Raw genomic sequence first — 20,544 nt, forward strand, 5'->3', positions numbered from 1 at the left:
GTATGCTTTATGTTTTCATGGTCTGTCCATTCTGAAAGAGTTTCATGAACTACGATGTGCATTACTTTGATCATAAAATTAGGGATAAATATTTTTAAATATTTCCTCTTTAAAAATTATGAAATAAATTACCCTAATATTAAAGTTTTACAAAATACTGTCTTAACAAAACCTAGATTCTTTTGATAGTGTACCTTTAACATAGCTGGGGGACCTATGTACACTTAATGCCAAGAATAGCTTCCTACTTTGAAGAATTTGCATTGCTGAAGCAGAGACTGAGAAAAGCATCTGATGATTGTGTATTATCATAGGATCATAGAAGCGCCTAGGTTGGAAGGGACCTTTCAGATCTTCTAGTCCAACCATCAACCTAACACTGACAAAAACCATTGCTAAACCATATCTCTAAGCACTGTGTCTACCCATCTTTTAAATACCTCCAGGGATGGTGACTCAACCACTTCCCTGGGCAGCCTGTTCCAATGCTTTATAGCCCTTTCAGTGTAAAAATTTTCCTGAATATCCAGTCTAAACCTTCCCTGGCACAACTTGAGGCCCTTTTCTCTTGTCCTATCACCTGTTACTTGGGAGAAGAGACTGACTCCCACCTGTCTACACCCTCCTTTCAGGTAGGTGTAGAGAGCGATAAGGTCTCCCCTCAGCCTCCTTTTGTCCAGGCTGAACAACCCCAGCTCCCTCAGCCTCTCCTCATAAGACTTGTGCTCCACACCCCTCACCAGCTTCATTGGTTCCTTCATTATGGCACTCTCTTGTTTATGATACTATGATATTTCTTAGCTAAAAAGAAAAATTTAAAAAATAAAAGACTAATAAAACTAATAGCTCTCTGATTTAGGGAGCCTGATGTTAACAGTACACGTGTTGAATACAGCACTTTTTTGCTTCCAGACCCTAGTTTAGGAAGACAAGAGTTGCCCACAGTTTTTGTAAGCTAAATGAAACACACATACAAACACACTAAACACGCACACACACACAAAAAAGAGGCTTGCTTGAAGCCAGTTTTGATAAAAAAATAAAATTGAAACTTAAGTACCCTACCCTTAAAAGCCATTAAGAGATTGTGTGCCAAACTTGTAAAGAGGAATCCCAACAAGCTTCATCCTCAGGATAAGATGCTCATTAAGAAGAAAATTAATCAGTACTTCAAAAAAATGTGGGAGAAAAGGTTTTTTTCTCTTTTAGATTCAAGATTTCAGAAGGAATTTCTCCCGCATGAAATAAAGTCACTAAGAGAAAACTTCTTACAAAGAAACCAGGCCATAAAAGCACCCAATAGACTAGTAAGAAAAAATGTCCATAGGAATTCTTGCTTTGACAACACTACTATATTACCCAATAGGTTATTCAAATATGTCAAATCTAATTTCAGTTGCAGGGATCTTCAGAGAGACAACTACATACCTATTTAGAATCTAGTACTGTTTGCATCAACATATCGCTAACGTAATTGTAGAGACACTCTACCATTTCTTTAAAATAAATTCACACATGAGATTATGTGAAGATTTTTACTTTTCCTAATTTCATCAGAATAAATGTTACAAACAGTTCCAAAGGAATGAGAGATCTAAAAAAAAAAATAAAAATCTCACACATCACGTTTGAGTGCACACATCTGAAATTGAAATATATTTTCAGTGATTTTGTACATCAACAACAACAACATCAACGTAAAATATCTGACTTCTAAAGCAGCTAAACACATACTTGCTTTATCATAGTAAATGTTTGCTTTATCATAATAAACTGATTTATGATAGTAGACTGATTTAGGTAACGTACATCACTACTTAGTCTGTGCACCATCTGTAGGTAGTCTTCATTTGAGCCATGTCTAGAATTATCACCATGATGATTAGCTGAATTTCCAGACAACTGACTTGAAACTTTACTTTCATGGAGATTCCTCATACCAGCTGTGACAATGGGACTGGATACTGAAGCTGAAATACGAAAAATATAAGTAACTATACTGATATATTCACACACTCGTTAACTCTTTTAAAAAGTTTCAGAGAAAACACCATAATAGTGTATATTAATGAGTTGGATGCAACAAGTCTGGAATCTGAAAAAGAATCCAACTTTTTGATTGAATCCTTTTGTCACAAATACCTTGAATAAAATTAGGTATCTAAGATTTTAAATTTTCAAAAGGATTTAAAACCTAAATTCCATGTACAGATTAGCCAAGTTTCTCTCCGCATCTATTACAGTCAGTATCATATTCTTACTGGTTATAGAAAACTGTTTTCCTCTATATAATTTGTATTCACTACCTTTAGTAACTTCCAAGGTATTAATGAGGCATACATAGGACATTACATACAGAACAGCTATATATATATATTCTAAGCACAATGCTAAACTTTAAAAACAAATGATTTAAGAGTCCAATCAGAATTCTACTTACCATTAAAAAAATGGCTAGATACTTTAACAATGTTCATGTTGTTCAAAAGTGTTTTTAGAAAAGGGAAGAATAAAGAAATCCATTCATTCTGAAGGTCATCTTTGCTAGTTACTGCATACCTTAAGCATAATTCTAGCCAATTTAGAACTAATCTAGTCAACACTACAAAGGTTTGGTAAGGCAAAATAACGGTGGCAGCAAAATTTATGTTACATTAGCAAAAATGAGGTTTTCACTAGTAGATATATGACAGCCATAGCTAACGAATAAAAGTTTTTAGTTTGTTTGGATTTTTTCTATTGTCATCTGTACGTGACATCTGTGCAAAATGGGCACACGAAGGTAAAGCTGACATGAGATAGGAGAATAAAACAGACATCTCAGACTTACCTTGCTGCATCTGAGGATGTGGTGTATAACTTGGAGGATGTGAATATGGCATGTATCCTGCAGGGCTTTGAGGAGCATATGGACTAGGCACTGGACTGTTCTGTTGTGCCAAAAATCTGTTACCAGAGCTTGTCTGTGGTGGCACAAACCGGCTAAAAATAAAATTTTAAAAAGTTTTTAGAAGTTGGAAAAGCAAATTGAGACAAACTTATTCTCTCTTTTGGAATATTATACATTCAGAACATCATAACTTCTGTAAAATACAAAATTCCAGCACAATCAAGAATCTCCCTCAAAAGCAGTATTTTAAACTATCGATACCTTCCCAACTTCAATTATTACTTAAGAGTCCCAGCTTAGGTACTGTATTAGTACAGCATTAGTAGAAGTAAAGAACATAATAAAAGCATTCATAAGACCTCCACCTAGGGAAAGGAAACAATGACACAAATATGTACTAAAACAAGATCTTCAATTTCCAAAAGTTAGTCCTAGAAGTTTGAATGAAAGTGACAGCTAAGTTTTAATGAAAAACTACGTCCCAAGGATTATCAAGGAGCCGTCTGCTCTAAATATGATTTTTTCAGTAAGATTTCAAAGATCGTCATCTAGCAAAACTATTCTGCCAAGATATAGGAATGTGATAGGCAGTTAAGTAGGACCTGACCCCAAATTCCACTTAATTTGTGTTAAATACAACTTAATTCTTTCACTGGGTTTATCTTAGACTGATCCTACAGATAGAAAGCCATAAAAATAATATAGGCTTGTGACAATAACACATGCACTTTATAACTTACATTCTTATATGAGCTTTTCAAAATAAAAAAAACCCAAATAAATACTTCAGAAAGTACATTACATGCTTTCATAGCCCTCAGTTCTAGATAGCAAGTCTATGAAGGTAAGCTTCTACAGAAAGAATCAGGAAAGTACTTAACACAAGGACTTTGCAAAGATTTCGAGAAGACTGTAATATTCACAATTCAAAAAACCTTCTTCAATATCCCTTTTAGATATAAAAGTAAAAAAGTGTAATGGTTTTTATGAAGATACAGAGCATTTTCTTTGCCAAAACAATTACAGTAACTTGAAGTGAAATGCGAAATAAGTTAATTTTAATAATGATATCTAATAACTGAAGATTAAATCTGTTAAAGCCTAGTAAATGGGTTGAAACTACATGCAGAACTCTTTCCTCTAGTCCAGAGTACTTTATTAAATTAATAAAAGCCTGGATTATAGGTACATGCTATTTGCCAACACTCAAAAGTTTAAAAAAGAATCAGAAATTTAACAAGGATGCTGCTGGAAGACTGAGCAAACTACCAGCCTATCCTCCTCTGAGTGGCTTTTTGTATAACTGTTACAACAGTACTCCATGCTTGTACAAGCCTTCTTTCCCACTGGTACTGCTACACATGCTGGAAACACATTAGTCTCTTCTCTCCTATCCTCCTGCCAACAGTGTCAGCCCCTGTCACAGGTAGAAAACAGCTGGAGGGGTGGCAGGAGGCAGGGGGACTCCTTAAGCAGGAAAGAAAGTTTGCCAAAATTACAGGAGGGAAAGAGAATGAAGAATCATGACTAGCCCTTGGAATACAAGAATTAATTCACTGACAGGAACATACTTCTTTTCCACCTGTAGAAACTCACCCTGCCATCAGACAAATGCAAAATTTGTCTGGACACTGATCACCTTCCACTCACACACTTGTAACAAGAATTAATTGTACTGTAGGAAGAATTTGCAGTTTGTTACCCCTCCCACCCCATTTAAAAGAAAGCGTTACCTGGAAGGGCTATGTGAGATAGTGGTTTGTTGATAATTGGAAGATGCAGGACTACCACGCATGGAATTCTGAGAAATATTAAACTGCGGCATCATCATCCCTATTTAAAGAAGACAGCAGCATTACTTTACACACATTCCTTTTTTGATTCTGTGTAAAATGTCCATTTTACATCATAACATAAAAAAGTGTTTCCTAAAGCAATGTTAATTCAGTTATAAATACTAACAGTAGTTCCTTCCTCTGTTCCTTAAGAGCTTCCCAAACCAAAACCTCCTAATAACAGAAATGTTTTATGATGGGACATATATTCCCCACCCCAGGCTGGTGTGTACAGTACTCAATGTGCCAATGAGTAAAAGATTCGTAAACTTCACAAGTCAGAAAAACACAGGAAATTTATCTCCCATTTTTAGAGCAAGTACAGCAAACATTCATCTCAGGCTGAGTGCTGCAAGATATTCTCACCACTCCCATAATGCCTTAGTGGTCCCTTTCTACACAGGGACAAAAGCTTTCTATCCCACCTCCACTATGCTTATAAGGAATGTTATCAAAGAAGGTGCTAAAATATTTCAATTGCAAATCCCAACTGTAGTGCCCCACAGCCTGTAGATCCCCACAGTCATGGTTTGGAAATTCAGAAGTTCTACTAGCTGGCAAGCCACAAGTACCAATGTGCTTGAAACTAACTAATTTAATATTTGCTTGAACTTTTGGTCAGCCCTGAAGCTGTCAGGCAGTTGGACCAGACGATCATTGTAGGTTCCTTCCAAATGAAGTATTCTATTCCACTCTAACTCACATCATTATTAGGCAGAATCTAAAGGAATCTTTTTTTTCCTCTCTTGATTACAGGTATAAGGAATTCCCTAACAACAGCATGACACTGGAAATTGAAGTGATGCAGAAACACACAACTTAAATTAATGTTAAGTTATTTTAATGAAAGAATTTCATGTCTTGCAGCCAAAACAGCATCAGAATTCACGTGCACACTGCAGCTTGGGAAGCCCAGCAAATGCTCCACAGCCATGGGTAAAAGCACATCAGTAGTACAAATGTTTTAAACCAAAGGTTAGACAGAATGCTGACAGAAGTCCCTGCTCCAGAGAGTTTGGGAGCTGTCAATCCTTCAATTGCTATCACCGATTTTAATTACTGCAACATCCATACAAGCAAAACTCGTTTCAGAAATCCTCCCTGACACCCTCTTCTCTTCCCCTCTCCCTAGCAGGGAAGAGATGTGATAATCCCCCAGGAATGCAGCCGTTACTACCTCCCGTTAGGTGTGAAGCGCTACATTCCAAGTGTATTAGCACAAGAAAACTAGCCCAGAGCAGGACTCAAAGTCCCATGCAGCGCTGGAAAAAAAAAAATAAAAAAAAAATCAAAAACCTCCATACTTCAATACAGAGGATATTTCATTGTCCAGAGTATTAGAAGGGGCCTCTAACTCCTGCAAAATTTGTTTAAATCGACACTGGTTGCCTTTCATAGAGGCAAGTGACGAGGAAACTCCAGGGTATTTTTGTTGGAAGTAGCACCAGGCATGCCCTCTGCCCGCTCACCTCTCACTGCCACTCTCAATGCAGCTAGGTACTGTATTTCAGTCAAACTACTAAGCCCTAACATTCACGTACAGAAAGCTGACAGAATGTGCCAATACGATCATGAACTCTACAGATGAAATCTCATTTTATGCTTAAAGCACAGATTGCACTTCTAAAATACTAGAAAAATACACCTATTTATTTTCTCCTCCCTAAATTTAAAACATGTTTTGAACCACAGTTTTTGGTTTAAAAGAATGACAGAAAATATATAAATGAATCCTTTTTTAATACCATTTAAAAACAAACTTAAAACTTATTCTGTGATGGACAGCTCTCACCTCATCTCTATTGAGGGGTGTAGGACATAGAAGGCACAATCTAGGTAACTTTAAAGAAAAAGTTTCCAGACAGGTAACAAGTATGACTGATAATGATAAAGTGAGATAATGAGAAAGAAATAGAAATGAGCCCCAAATATTTACTCTAAAAAGGAGCTGAAATTAGTCTGTGGCCATTAGCACTAAGGTATTTTCTTGTACATTTTTTACATTCTTGTCATATCACTAAGCAGCAGATTTACAACTCCACTGTGCGTTTCTGTACTTAAATATTTAAGAATTTCTTTTAAATGTAACCTTAATTTTGAATGTTGGTAATGTTCAGGTTTGAGAAAACATCATCCTAGTAGTAACATTACTAGAATGAGTTTCCTTAACACATACTCTCAGTCTCAACTATCATTTTCTTACTTGGAAAAAAATGATATGCATAAATGTATTTTAGCATTCCTACTAAATACCAGAGAACAAACACACTACACAAAAACGCAGATCAAGGTCACAGAAAGTCTTGTATGATTATAATGTATTACAGCATCGTGCATGCTTAAGCCAGGACTGCTCACCAACAGGTGATTTTTAAGTAAAATATACACTGTTATTGAAAATGTACGTCTGCAGAGCTTTTCCCTTTTACTGCACATGCGTACTTGAATTCTTGTACAAATGAAAAAAATTATCCAAGTAATTGATGTTTACGGAAAGATGCATAAGATTTTAATCCCCAAAATTCACAAATTCTGATAGTTTATAGTGAATATTAAGTCCTTTCTGAACTGTAACCAATGCTATGAATACTAACCTATTGCAATATACTATTTTAGCTCATCTTCCAACACATATCTGATGAAAGACAAAGGCAGTGTTCAGAGGGAAAAGAGAAAAAACTATTATGAAAACTGAAATTGAATAATACCTTAATTTAAAAAAAAATAATTATAATGAAATCCACTTCACTTATACACTATAAGGCGCAAGACAGAATCAGTTGTAAGATGGCACCCAGAATTTTCATGTCGTCTGATGAAGAAGGTCTAAAGTAAAATTAGCATTTTGCCCTTGTACAAAGGTAGGCCTGACACCACAGGGTGATGTGACAGTCTGTTCAGACAACCTGATAATAGAAAATAGTCTGAAAAATCTAACTAAAAATCTAATATAAAACCCTAACCTGTATGAAGACTGTTTCGACAATGAGCCTGCTATCAAAAGCTGGGGAATATTGCTGCTACATCACCTGAAATGAAATATGCCAGTAATGGCAGGGGAGGAAAATAAGGGGTGCCCACTCAGGACACAAAGCGAAAGAAGTATCCACATAATAGATCCTTCTTAAACTATTTGTTCATCACAACTAAAAACAACTCTTGCTCTAAACTTAGTGTTGAACTACGATCAATACGAACCTGGGAAAAAACATGAGCACAGAATTCTGCTTGTGCTTTACTTTATATTCACAAGAATTCAAAACACAGTATTTAGCTTTCTAAAGATGCCTTTATTAGATCTGAATGGGACATAGTAACAGCTAATAAGGCTACCACAATTTGCCAGCATCCAGCTTGAAGATTCACCAACATCCAGGTAAGAGCGTGGCCTTTTTCCACTGAAAATAAAGTCACACCTCACCTAGCTTTACAATTCCAGGGCTTTCTTACTCTCAAAATACTTTGTCTACAGCTATGCTTTTCCCTTCTTCCCCCTTTATTTCCAGTTTTACACTTACATTGCAATGCTTGCATTTGTACAAGTATTCAGAATTACATTAAATAAAATTAAATATTCAAGGAGTTTTAAAGTCTGATATTTCTGGTTCTCTGAAACCACTTTGTTAACTTTACTAAAATAACATCAACTGTTAAGTTTCATGTTGAATTATTTTTTATTCTGTGCTAATATCTTCCTCCAAGCATAGGCCAAAGCACATTTACTAAAGACAGAGGTGCTTTTATTTCATAATGATTATTCTTAACCTACTGAATCAAGCCGCCAAAGTGCTTCTCCTTATGAAGCACTGAATTAGCAAAAACTAGAAAGAAATTAAATAGTTTTGTCTTTTTGCTTTCAAAAGTCTTTGCTGGAACAGATAATTTCAAAAATTATATCTCCCTGGCAAAAATTATTTTACTCTACAATACTGGTGGAAAACTCTAATTCAAGCATATGTTTTTCTGGGACCACTCTACAAACTGGCAGGACAATCACAACTCTTCCCATAGCTGGAAAAAATCACACTCTGCAACATCTACCGCTAAATGCAGGATCTGCAGACTGCTTTCAGAGCTTAAATTTCAGTGTATATGTACCAATGAACTTACAAATATTTAGCACTGCCTTTCACATTTTCATTCCAGGAAATTTCTGCCTTCTTTCAAGGAACTTTACATGTTCTGTCCTTAGCAAGTTCTTTTCAAATATTTTGTGGCTTTTTACCCATGAGCCTAGGTGAATGAACCTAATAATCTCATTTTATTATTTTTCCCCTCCAAAATCACCCTACACTTCCTACCTGCTATGGACTCCAGTAACACTTCTATCTATATCTCTAAAGTGCTAGCAAAGCGTTATCCCCACACTACAAAAATCTGGAAATCCTACTACTCATTTCATAGTTTGATATTTAAAGAACATACTTCAGGCCAAGGCTCCAGATCTGCAACTAGAAACTGTCCAATTAGTCCTTTGCTTGGTCTCTCTCCTTCTTCACCTTTGCTATCAGCAGTATATCTCACTACACCTCAGACAAGGATTAGCTGTCAGAACAGTAAAATCTGCAGGGCATCACCAATTGCTGAGACGAGGAATGTCAGGGAAGAGCTGTTAAGTGTGGTTCAATTCAACCTTATTCCTTACCCCAAAACTATTAAGAACTACCACTGTAATGATACACTATAATAGTACATGTTTTCAGCAGGATCAGGGCATATTTTTCCAACTTTAATTATTTTTTAAGACAAATATATAAACCTAGCAGTAAAGAAATTCAAATAAAATAATTTTAAAATAAAATGCAATCACTCATCCTAGAGATTGAACTTTGCAGTGAAATTAAACATTTTTTACAAAAATACCTGGTAGAGTTTATTTCCAAGCTTATTCTAATACAGTCGGCTCTTAGAAGATATCAAGGTACACAGCTTTATATCACTATCAAATACAAGGTAAGGCATAAATATCACAGTTGTGCTCCATATATATTTCTGGCTACTATTAGTCCCCTAAACTTACAGAACAACATAAATGCAATCAATAAATAATCAAAAATCCTTACCGCTTTGTACCCCGTATCTGTTTTGCATGCTTTTCTCCCTGAAAACATTAGGATTCCTTGCCAGGATAGCCTGCAGCAAGACTGGTATATCTCCCTCTGGATCATCACTGCCAAGGTTATCTTTCAACTCTCTGGAATTGTGGAAGTAAGCAAATAAAGAGGCAAATGCATTTTCAAATTATAAGAAACTATGAGTCAAGTAAAAAAAAAAAAAAAGGAAAACAAAAAAAACAAAACCAAAATGAAAGAAGACAATTTACTGTTAAAATATAGAAAAAAACCCAAGTCTGCAAAGCACTGTTCCCTGCCTCTATTTTTTTTTCCCTCTCTTCTTTAAGGAATGGCAGAAGAGGTATTCCTATTAGTCTTCAAAATTCTTTTCTGTTACTAAGCACTTAACATACACACGGCTGTCAGTTTCAGACTATTATAAAGTCTTTTATGCCCACTTTTATATCATGATCATCTCCATAAAAGAATGTTTTGGCATAACATCAAGAAAGTATCATTGTAGGATTGAAAATAACATATGCATGAATGTATAACGCTCAGGTTGCAGCCCAATGCTTTGAGAATCCTTTATTTTAAAAAGGGAAATTGGCATATCTTTGACATCACAGGATTCCTTCTGAACCATAAAAAAAGTAATGATTTTCTATAAATGCATCCATGCTTTCACTTATTATTTGCTTGGAGGACTTTTAAAAGCTACTTCCATTTGATCAAAACAATTGATTGGAACGTGTAGGGAAAAAAACAGGGTTGTCAACACAAGACAATTCAAAAGACACCAGGGAAAAACTAAAAAAAAAAAAGAAAAAGAAAAAGAAAAAAAGAAATTAACAAAAAGAGAACACATTAGCATACTTGCTGGTTCAATTCTTGAAGTATTTAAGTTCAGTACCTACTCAGAATTGACATGGGTCTTACACAGGTGTCCCCAAAAATTTTTCTTTTTGTGTAATTCTGAGTATATAATTTGTCTATGCACATTATTAACCAAAGTGGAACATAAATGAGTATTGCAACACTATGAAGTCTGCACTCTAACTACCAAGAATGCAATAGAGGTACCTACTAAAAGCAATTACCACTAATTCAATTGCATAAGGGCTGACAGACAATTTGTTAACATTCTAACTGAAACATTTGACTCTTACATAGAAGTCGCCTGCTAAGCAAGCCAAAGAAAAACCCTGCATGTTCTAATTTTCAGATTCTCACAAACGTCCCTCTCAATCCAGTTAATTTTGATTTCAGGGAATAACAATGGTGATCTGATATAGCTGAAGTTCAAAATACATACATGTGATCTGTTGACACCTGATTGAGACTGTGGACGAGCTGTGAAACCAGATTTTCATCCCTGCAAGCCAGAAGGCAGTTCACCTCTTCAGCTATCCGTCCATTGAAAAGCAAGCTTTTTGTTGTTGTAGCAGGTAAAGGTGATGGAAGAGGCAGCTGGTTCAAAACTGATATCAGAAAACAGAAAGGAGTTCAGAATCATTTAATAAAACACAAGCATACAAATATGGGCACCTCCTTACTCCCTCATGTGATTAAGAAAGAAAATCTGACAACTACATTTAAAATAAGGGAAGATTGCTGATTTATTCTTTTTTAAATTATGAACACGAACACACAAAGGCTGGACTCTGTTTCAAACAAAGTAATGCAATCAAGTCTACAAGTCACACTACTGTATTATTGTAAATATTTAACTGTGCTAATGCAAGTATTATGAATAAAATCATACTTTTAAACATTTTACATTATTAAGTTATTTAGTATGTTATGGCAGTTTTCTCTTGGAGCCAAAAAGCATTGATGAAGAAAGGAAATGCAAAATCCTTGTAGTTGTATGCAGTACTGTAAATGCATTACTGTAAGTGCATTGAGCATTCCAGTTTTCTACTCTGATCTAGTTAGTGTTCCCACTTTGTATGGTCATGGTAGATAAAAAAAAAAAACAAAACCACACCAAACCACCAAAAAACCAAACAACCCAACAACCAATTAAAGCCACTAATTAAATTCTCAATTTATACTTCTCTTGTATTTATTACTATGTAAGTCATTTTCTTAAGAAAAGGGTAGTATCTTTGATTGGTACGATCACTAAAATGTAAATTCAGTCAATGTACCTGCTCATAAATCTTGGTAAAAAGATTTAATTAAAACACCCATCACAATATTTCAATCAGATTATAAACGAGCACACTATACTTTAAGACGGCATTCTCAGGTCTACGGATGTAACAAGGAAGCGTACCATATAAGAAACCTTGACTGGATGATTGGCAGAGCAACACAGACAAGAGCAGAGTAAGCCAGAAGAGGCCAAAAAGATAGCTACACAGAAAAGTCACTTTTCTGAGTCCACAAAAACAAGCTGAGCCTAAGTTCAAGTTCCCAGGTCAATTACAGCTCCGAGATAAAGGTTTTAACTGAATCATTAGAAATAGCTTAAGAAAAAACAACTTAAGTGAAATATACACTTTTGTCTCTTCTGTATTTTGAAATTCTTCATTTTAAGGGGGGGGGTGTGGAGGAATGGCTGAGTTCGAAGGGACATGATCTGATTGCGATGAACAATCCAGCCTTTCACATGAGCCTTGAGGAGAAGCCTGTTTAACTACAAGCAGGAATGTGACCATGAACTATCCTTGAGATTCCTCAAGGAGCAGAAGTAACAAGTCGGTAAACAAGATAAGAGGAACCACATCTGTGAACAGAGAAAGAAAGTTGTGCTTCATAGCCAGGGGTGGACACAGGACGTGTACCAATGGAATAATTGCCTTAATCACCTAAACACAAGTTGTAACCAATCACGTATCTGTTGCTATCGCTTGTTCTTATTGTCTGTCTATATATTCTCTGTGAAATTTAAATAAAGGGAGAACGATCATACTCATATTGAGACTCCATCGTTACTCCGGGTCCGTCTCCCACTCCGACATCTTCCGACATCTGGTAGCAGAGGATGGTTCAGCGCGACTGAGTTCTCCGAGACTGCGGTAAGCAGCTAGAGGAGGGGAGTGGGAAACTTCGGCTGGGAGACGTGCTGCTTGGGCGCATCAGCGGGAGCAGACAACGGCGTGAGGTCGCTCCTCACCTCCCAGGCGCAGCTATGGAAACAGAAGCTGCGGCCACACTACTCGCTGGGATCCTCTCTAAGAGAGGGATTGAAACACCAGCGAAACTGTTGCTCAAACTGATTAAGCCGGGGCAGGAGATGGGGCAACAAGTAACAAAAGAAGAAGGGGCTATATTAAGACTTCTCCTGCATATCCTCTCTAAGAGAGGGGTGAAATACGATGAGCGTATGCTCCGAAGGTTGTTAACCTGGTGCAGAGAGAACGGATTCGCACCGGAGCCCCAGACAGCTTTTAAACCAGAAATATGGGAGGCTGTTGGGAATAAACTGTGGGAAGTGATAAGTAAAGGAGACAAAGAGGCATCACCGTTAGCGACGACATGGTGGTTGGTGTTATCGACCTTACAAGATATGAACGCAGAGCGAGCCACAGCAGCCGGGGCTTTTGCAGCGTTACAACCCACGGGAGGGGGATCGAACAGGCCAGGTCCAAAGGTCTGGGACGATCCCCTGCTGATCCCCTCTGCTCCATCTGAGGCCGATGGAGGAGGCAGAATGTCAGCAGAGAAGGACAGAGCCGGAGCTGTTTGCTCCTGCCATTGCCCGCCTCGCCCCCTCCCCTCCCCAGTCGTCTCCCTGAGACAAAAGTGCTGGTTTTGTATGTCTGCTGTGTAAGTGTGTGTGGGCGCCAGCTTATACCTGCTGATCAGCATGTGTGCTACTGTTTGCTTTTTGTTGTGTGCAGTGTCGTTAGGTGACTCCACTTGAGCAGGTGTTCTGCCCGGTGTGGTACTGTTCTCGTATGCATCTAGGGCTGACACTCCGTCAAGTGAAGAAGTTCGTATATACACAGTGTTTAGACGTAAGGCGAGCGCACCCCAGGTAGATATACCAGGATGGGCTGTAGAACCGATGGAAGTCCTGAAATATTGGGGGAGTTTTCATGAGCCGACACGTTTACACTCTCGGGAACGGCTCGCCCGTGCAGGGCGTATCGCTGGTTGTTTGTTGTTTGTCTATAAGGTCATGGTTGATTGGGAAAAGGAGTTGAGCCAAAATCTATAGGATGCTCTGTATGAAAGTGAGAAACTTAAGGAAAAATGAGAAACTGAGCTCTTGTTGCAAAGGCAGACTTTTATGTCAGTCGTAAGTGATGGTGAAAAAAAAAAAAAAAAAAAAGAGAAGAAAAAGAAAAAAAAAGAAAAAAAAATGAAAAAAAAAAAAGAAAAAAAAAAAAAAAAGAAGAAACCAAACAGGAACAATTAGATGGGAAATGTGCCACGTTAGCACAAAAGTATGCCATAAGCATTACGAGAAAGCATCAGAAAAAGAGAAATAGGACACCTGATTCAAAGCAGTACCATAGAGATATGTTTTTTGGTTTTTTTCCTATATGTGTATATGTTATTGCATGCCTTAGTAGATTGCTCTGTGTTATACCCTGCGAGACTAAAATGAACCCAGCAGAAGTGGTCTCTTGAGCAAGGGGGTGGAATATGGGAAAGCAACGGAAAATCGGCGAGGAGGACTGTAAATACACTCAAGGGACTCGCACCTGGGTGCTGGAAAACACAGATATCACACCAATTGTTATTCAGTCTCGGGTGCTTGCAAGAAAAACATTTGGATGACATAAGCCTGTAATGGACTCACAGACACCTTATCCAGCTGCTTGAGAATCTTGGCCTGTTGTGGAAGAAGATCAAAGCACAGTACCAGCAAGAACAGGGAGTCCGCATGCGCTCTTGCTAACAAGGACTCTTTTGCTGCCAAGGATTTGTGATAACAAGGACTCTCTTGCTGCCAAGGCTAAGTTTAACAATGCTACTAGTACCGCTATTTCTGAGTTATTGCTAGATGTAGATAGTATTCGATATGCGATGTTGCAAAACAGAACTGCTACTGGTTTTTTGCTTTCAGCTCACAGACATGGTTGTCAAGATTTTAAAGGACTGTATTGTATGAATCTAAGTGACCACTCCAAATCCATCCATGCCCAGCTGCAGGAACTGCACTGACTGAAACAGCAACTTGTGGAGACCACTGGGTGAAATGTCTTTGCTGGATGGATTTGGGGGTGGGGTTGGTTGAAGCAAATTGTACTCATTGCCTGTGTGGAAGGAATTTGTCTGTTATGTTTAGTATGCTCTTTGCCGTGTTTAATAAGCATTATACAATTAGTTGTAAATGCCGCTTTGCATCATACCCTTGTACGAGTTGTAGAATATGCTGCTCTAAAAACTATGTGTGTATCCATGAGAACCCGACCTTCACAGAAGAAGATAACAAGAAGGGATTACAACAATGTGGTCACGTATCAGACAGCCGCTGTTAGCAGAGCTGGATCATGAGTTTGGTGAGACTCGCTGCATACCCTGGCCACGCATGCAGCAACTCTGGCCTGTACTTTTCTACTCAATCCAGTGCAGGAGAGTCTGGTGGGACTCGCTGCATGCGCTGGCCATGCGTGCAGCAACTCTAGCCTGTACTTCTCCACTCAATCCAGTGCAGGATATAAGGGGGCTGTCTCGGGTCAGAGACGGGGAGAGAGACATGAGTGAGGGGGAGAGAGACATGAGCGCACTTTGAAGATACAGGGGATGCCCTGAAGTGCTGTGTCTGCCCCGCCCCCCCCCCCCATAAATTCTATGTTCATTAACCCCAACAGCTCAGAAGGCATCACAGCATGTTGAAAGATAAGATATAGTCTACTACTGCTGTAAGACGCATTGAACAGCTTCCTACAAGAATTTCAACTTTATGTCCTGATAGGACAGTGGGATGATGCACTCGCAAAGAGCCTGACTGCATTAGAGTGGGTATTTTTGCCACATACCCTTTCAAAACCGGTAACTATGATGATTGAAATGTTACCACGATTGTTTTTCCAGGGTCGCTTGTGCTGTCAGCAACCGCAATGTATTTGAAATATTACAAAAGGATTTCTCTTGGGTAAATCCAAAGAAATTGGCTTTCTGGGCTAAATTTAGGAATCTGGGTATTTATTGCCTTAGCAGGGTTCTTTTTGATTCTGTTTTTAATTGTGTTTAGTATATAACCTGCTAAGAGCGTCACAACAAGGATAACATGTCCAAATTAAAAGCGGTCAAAAATGGTTTCGATGATTGGTCAAACTCATGGGGTATAACGGGATGGTTATCAGACTTACTAAAGCAAGGGCTCATGCTATTGTTGGTTATATTATTATTGATTATGGTAGCCTCATGTGTTCTCCGCAAAGTGACTGACATGATAGAAAATGCCATGCATAAGGTCTGGCTGGCTCAAGAAGAAAAAGGGGGTATTGTAGGAATGTGTCTGAGAGAAAATGGTCACGTGAGCCAGCCTCCCTACTGTGAGAGATTAGATTAAGAGCAAAACAGGTGGTAGAAGATGGAATTAGTACATGGGAAAAACGGGAACTGAGAAGGTAGAAAACATGTTGTGCTAATGACTAAGTAATTTACTATGTGAATTCTTGTAACCAACCTGATCTGTGAATGAACTGCATGGACAGCGCGTGAACAGAAACTGTAAGTCAATCATATCGCTGCCGCTAGCGCGTGCTCTTATTGCCTGTCTATATATACTCTGTGAAAACTTGAATGGAGGGAGAACGATCATACTCATATTGAGATTCCATCGTTACTCCGGGTCCGTCTCCCACTCCGACATCCTCCGACAGGGGGGGAATTCCAGTATTCTTCCCCCCCTATATAATGTATATCATTATTGTATTTAGAAATACATTGCAATTCAAATATAAGTGTATAATATATTAAAATAGGTAGCTTTAATTATTTGCATCAGATTACCTTGAATGCAGTGGAAACTTGGAAAAATTAGCAAGATCAGCAAAAAATATTTATGACAACAGTATAAATTCAGCTAGTTAACTAGCCTACTCTACTGCCTCTAGTCATCATGTCCTCCATGCTTTTAGGGCAACAGGTTCTTGCCCCTTCCAGCTCGTTCTATTCATACAAATATGGTGAAGCAGTTACAAACCTTTCTCTTTCAGCTGTTCCTGAGTTTCTGAACATCAGATAAACACAACAGACAAAGAAGCAAATGCTCCTAGCACTAGGGCAAATCCTACCAAAAGTAGTTCATTGTTTCAAGAAACTCTTGCAGCAGGAGTCTGGCCCGTGACTTTTACGAGTTATGTATTTTGACTTTCTTTAGAACCTTACCTGCGAATACTTAATGCTGGCAAACTCCCCATGGACCAGAAACTTATTATTTGCATCCTGATGATCCATTATTAGACATACATAATGACACATATATACACATGTAAATATATAAGCAGCATCTTCCACTTTGTTATTTCAGAATATCAGAAAGATATAAAGAAGTGGGTTTTTTCCTCTAATACATCTGTCTTTTTTACTGTAGGCAATTAAATTCAGTTGCTGGGTACTCTTGGAAAGTCTCCAAATTTCAACAGTATAATAATAAAAACAAGAGCTCAGGAGAAGCACCTGGGTCACTGAGTCCAATTATCCTCAGAGAAACAACTGAGCTGTAAACTCTTTCTTACACTTTATGAACTAGATGCATCTTTGTCCCAGCTGTGCTTATTGCAGTGGTTGTTCACATTATTGCAGTGTTGTTCACATTATAACCATGTGGTTTTGTGCCAGTATCAGCTTTTAATGTAAATAGTTCTTTTCCTCTCCATGCATGTGTCTTCCTGGCATATTTGAAGACAGCACACGCACCTTATCTCCTGCTTTTGTAGGATGAACAGCTAAGAAAAAAGACTCGTAGGTTCAGCTGCTTATTTCCATTCTAGCAACCATTCTTTGCACCTATTAATTAGAGCAACTTTTTTGTACCTTGTCCAAAATTAAGGAACTAGGTTTTAAGTATATTCAGCATATTCCACAACTCTCTTTAGTTAGTTGAGCATCAGTCTAATCCTCTCTCTCTCTTTTCAGTGAAAATGATGAAAGTATGTCTTAGAGAAGTATTTTATCATCTACATGTTTTTCTTTATTCATGGGGTACGCAGATATGCTACTGAATGATATTACAAACAAACAATTAATTCCTATATTTTGTTTCAAGTTTCCTTAAGGGTTGCTTTGTGGTTTTTTTTAACATACATTTCATTTCATGTTTAAATTAGCATGTTTTATTTGAACAGATTTTTAAAATTCAAGTAATGACAAAATTAACATTTTTAATGCCAAATCTGACTTTGAACATATCTACCTTTAAGAACTGGTATTTACTGAAGAGGTAGTAAACAGCAAAGACCAAAAAAAAAGAAGAGTACTTACGGTCTGTAAGACTAGCAATCCCTGCAAGAGTAGTGATGGGAACATGAGGCATATCCCCATTCATCCTGAAGTTCTGGGATAGTAGTGCCTACACAGATATTTTAGTTCAGGTGCCAGCTATCATTACTTCCCATCTCCCAAGCACTAAAAAAAGAAAAGGGGGGGGGACGACAAAATCAAATTAAAATTCTCAGTTTACTTGTTTAGAATTTTAAATTCAGTAACATAAATGAAACAGAGACCATACCCTCAGCTGCATACTAACTAATTTTTGTTAAGAGTGGGTAGGACAATGTAGATTTTACATATCAAATACGCAGATTTTTAAATATCAAAAGAAATCAAAAGGCAAGGTTCAGGTCTCAGAAGCAGAGCCCTTCACAAAAAAACATAAGGCAATCAAAAGAAAATTTGCTCAGGTTATACAGTACCAACTCAAAAACTAGTAACAAAACATCAGTTATTTCATAATGCAGGGGATAGCACTTAATGTATAACCAGTTTAATTAGCTGCTATAGTCACTTCCCAGTTTTGCAGAAGGAGATATTTTTCATATACCAGAGGCTAGCAAAAACAAAAGCAGTAATTTACAGATGCAAAAATCAAGGATTAAACAATGTGAAAAATACAAAATCTTAGTACATTTTAAAAGTAGTAGCCATTTCAAAATTGATTTGAAAATATCTCTATTATATTGAACACTGTCTTGTCAAACTAATACCAGAAACTGTATCAACCCCTCCACAAAAAGAAAAGGTTTAGCCACCACTGAACTAGTTCATTTACTTCTGGTAAAACAACACAGTTTATATTCAACTACTGAAAATGGAATTTGTTCACTCAGTTTTCACTAACTATAAAGATCCCAACGGTAACAAAGTCCACACTATTAAAAAAAAACAACAACCAAACAACCCCAAACCAGAAATGGTTATCACAGTAATTTCAACTGCAGTTCCAAAACAAGAAAAATTTACAAAGATCACATATTACGTTCCACTATTATACTCCTGAAATGACAAAAATTGAACATGATATTTTCTGAAGACAAGCAAAACAAACTAAAGGAAAGGAATTTGATACATATGCAGCTACCTATTTTAGACAGGGACTTGTGTTAACAGTTTGTGATATAGTAAAAATACTTTACTGTAAGCATTTATGTTACCTACTGAAGGGGCTGAAATCATGATTTGCTTATGCTTACTTGAGAACGCAACATTTTTGAGAATTACATATGCCATACATACAAACCAAAAGATCACTGCCATTTCCTTAATAATTTTTATTTCATTCTTTGTTATGCCACACCAATGACAATATATAGGACACCAATGCTAAAAAATACATATAGATTCCAAGCAAGACAAGAAAACCAAATGTTGTTAGTCTTTTTCCTGCTCAAAGTTCTCATGAACCACTCAAGGTTTCCCTATCTATGCACAACTGAATTCTTTGAAAAAAAATGCCAACACTGAGGTTAAACAACTGACAATGACTTGACTTCCTTTGCTACACCTGCCACAGTCTCACTCTCACCACTAAATTACATTCATTTATTAAAAATGTAGTACATTACAGGTACAGAAATTCAGTTAAGGAAACTGCTACAGATATATATTCTGTGTGGGTTGTTGCGTTTGGGTTTTTTAATCCAAGTGAAAACAGCCTTTATACACCCAGAGCAGTTTCAAATGCTACTCGATACTTGAGGTTTTTTACTCAAAACTAATACCAATATACACAGAATTTCAGTGGTTTCATAGTTCCATAAGTGAGCAATTCTTAAAATTAAAAAAAAAAGAAAAAAAAATAAAAGAGGACTTAAATATTCCCACAGTGAATCTGCAACAGCAAACCCACAGATGCTATCACTTTTAGAATTTAAGTTTTCATTGAAAGGTTAGTAATTAAAGAAATTAAGGAACATCTTTCACACATAAATTATTTGTAAAATAAATTATATGTACAGTAAATTATATGTACAGTATGTCTGATGATCTTGTCTCTCCTGACTGAAACTGCATCAAAGCTGACTAAGGCCACATCACTAGTCAGTACTATTGGAAACCCTGTACGTAACACAGAAACAATGGGGGGTGTGGGGGGTGTGTGGAACCAAGAAAAAAAAATCTGTTCACTTTCCCTTCCTGATCACCTGGGAAAGCTGTAAACATCAGAAGCTGTCACTACTAATTCACATTCTTTCCTGGTATTACTGCCACAATAATTAAATTATACAGACATTCAATGGGAAAAATTCCTCCAAAACCAGACATTTAAATCAGAAACCTTCTCCACAGATACATGATAAGAAACCTGAACTGGCAAGATCCAGATCTAAGAGTGGAACAAGTGCAGTGAGCAAGG

At 37.3% G+C, this 20,544-nt stretch overlaps 1 protein-coding gene across 7 annotated transcripts in view; it reads right to left on the minus strand.

Moving 5' to 3' along the window:
- Positions 1 to 20,544, minus strand: part of NIPBL (NIPBL cohesin loading factor) — a 157,010-nt gene that overhangs the window by 84,120 nt on the left and 52,346 nt on the right. For all 7 annotated transcript variants that reach the window (XM_054185780.1, XM_054185784.1, XM_054185786.1 and 4 more), the window contains exons 2-7: positions 18,174 to 18,317; positions 11,095 to 11,260; positions 9,789 to 9,919; positions 4,624 to 4,723; positions 2,831 to 2,982; positions 1,810 to 1,970 (exon numbers count right to left, since the gene is read on the minus strand). In XM_054185780.1, the coding sequence (XP_054041755.1) occupies positions 1,810 to 1,970; positions 2,831 to 2,982; positions 4,624 to 4,723; positions 9,789 to 9,919; positions 11,095 to 11,260; positions 18,174 to 18,237 (774 nt within the window). In that variant the 5' untranslated portion in view covers positions 18,238 to 18,317. The remainder of the gene's footprint in view (positions 1 to 1,809; positions 1,971 to 2,830; positions 2,983 to 4,623; positions 4,724 to 9,788; positions 9,920 to 11,094; positions 11,261 to 18,173; positions 18,318 to 20,544) is intronic.

Source organism: Rissa tridactyla, chromosome Z (genome assembly GCF_028500815.1).
Source record: "Rissa tridactyla isolate bRisTri1 chromosome Z, bRisTri1.patW.cur.20221130, whole genome shotgun sequence".
NCBI lineage: Eukaryota > Metazoa > Chordata > Aves > Charadriiformes > Laridae > Rissa > Rissa tridactyla.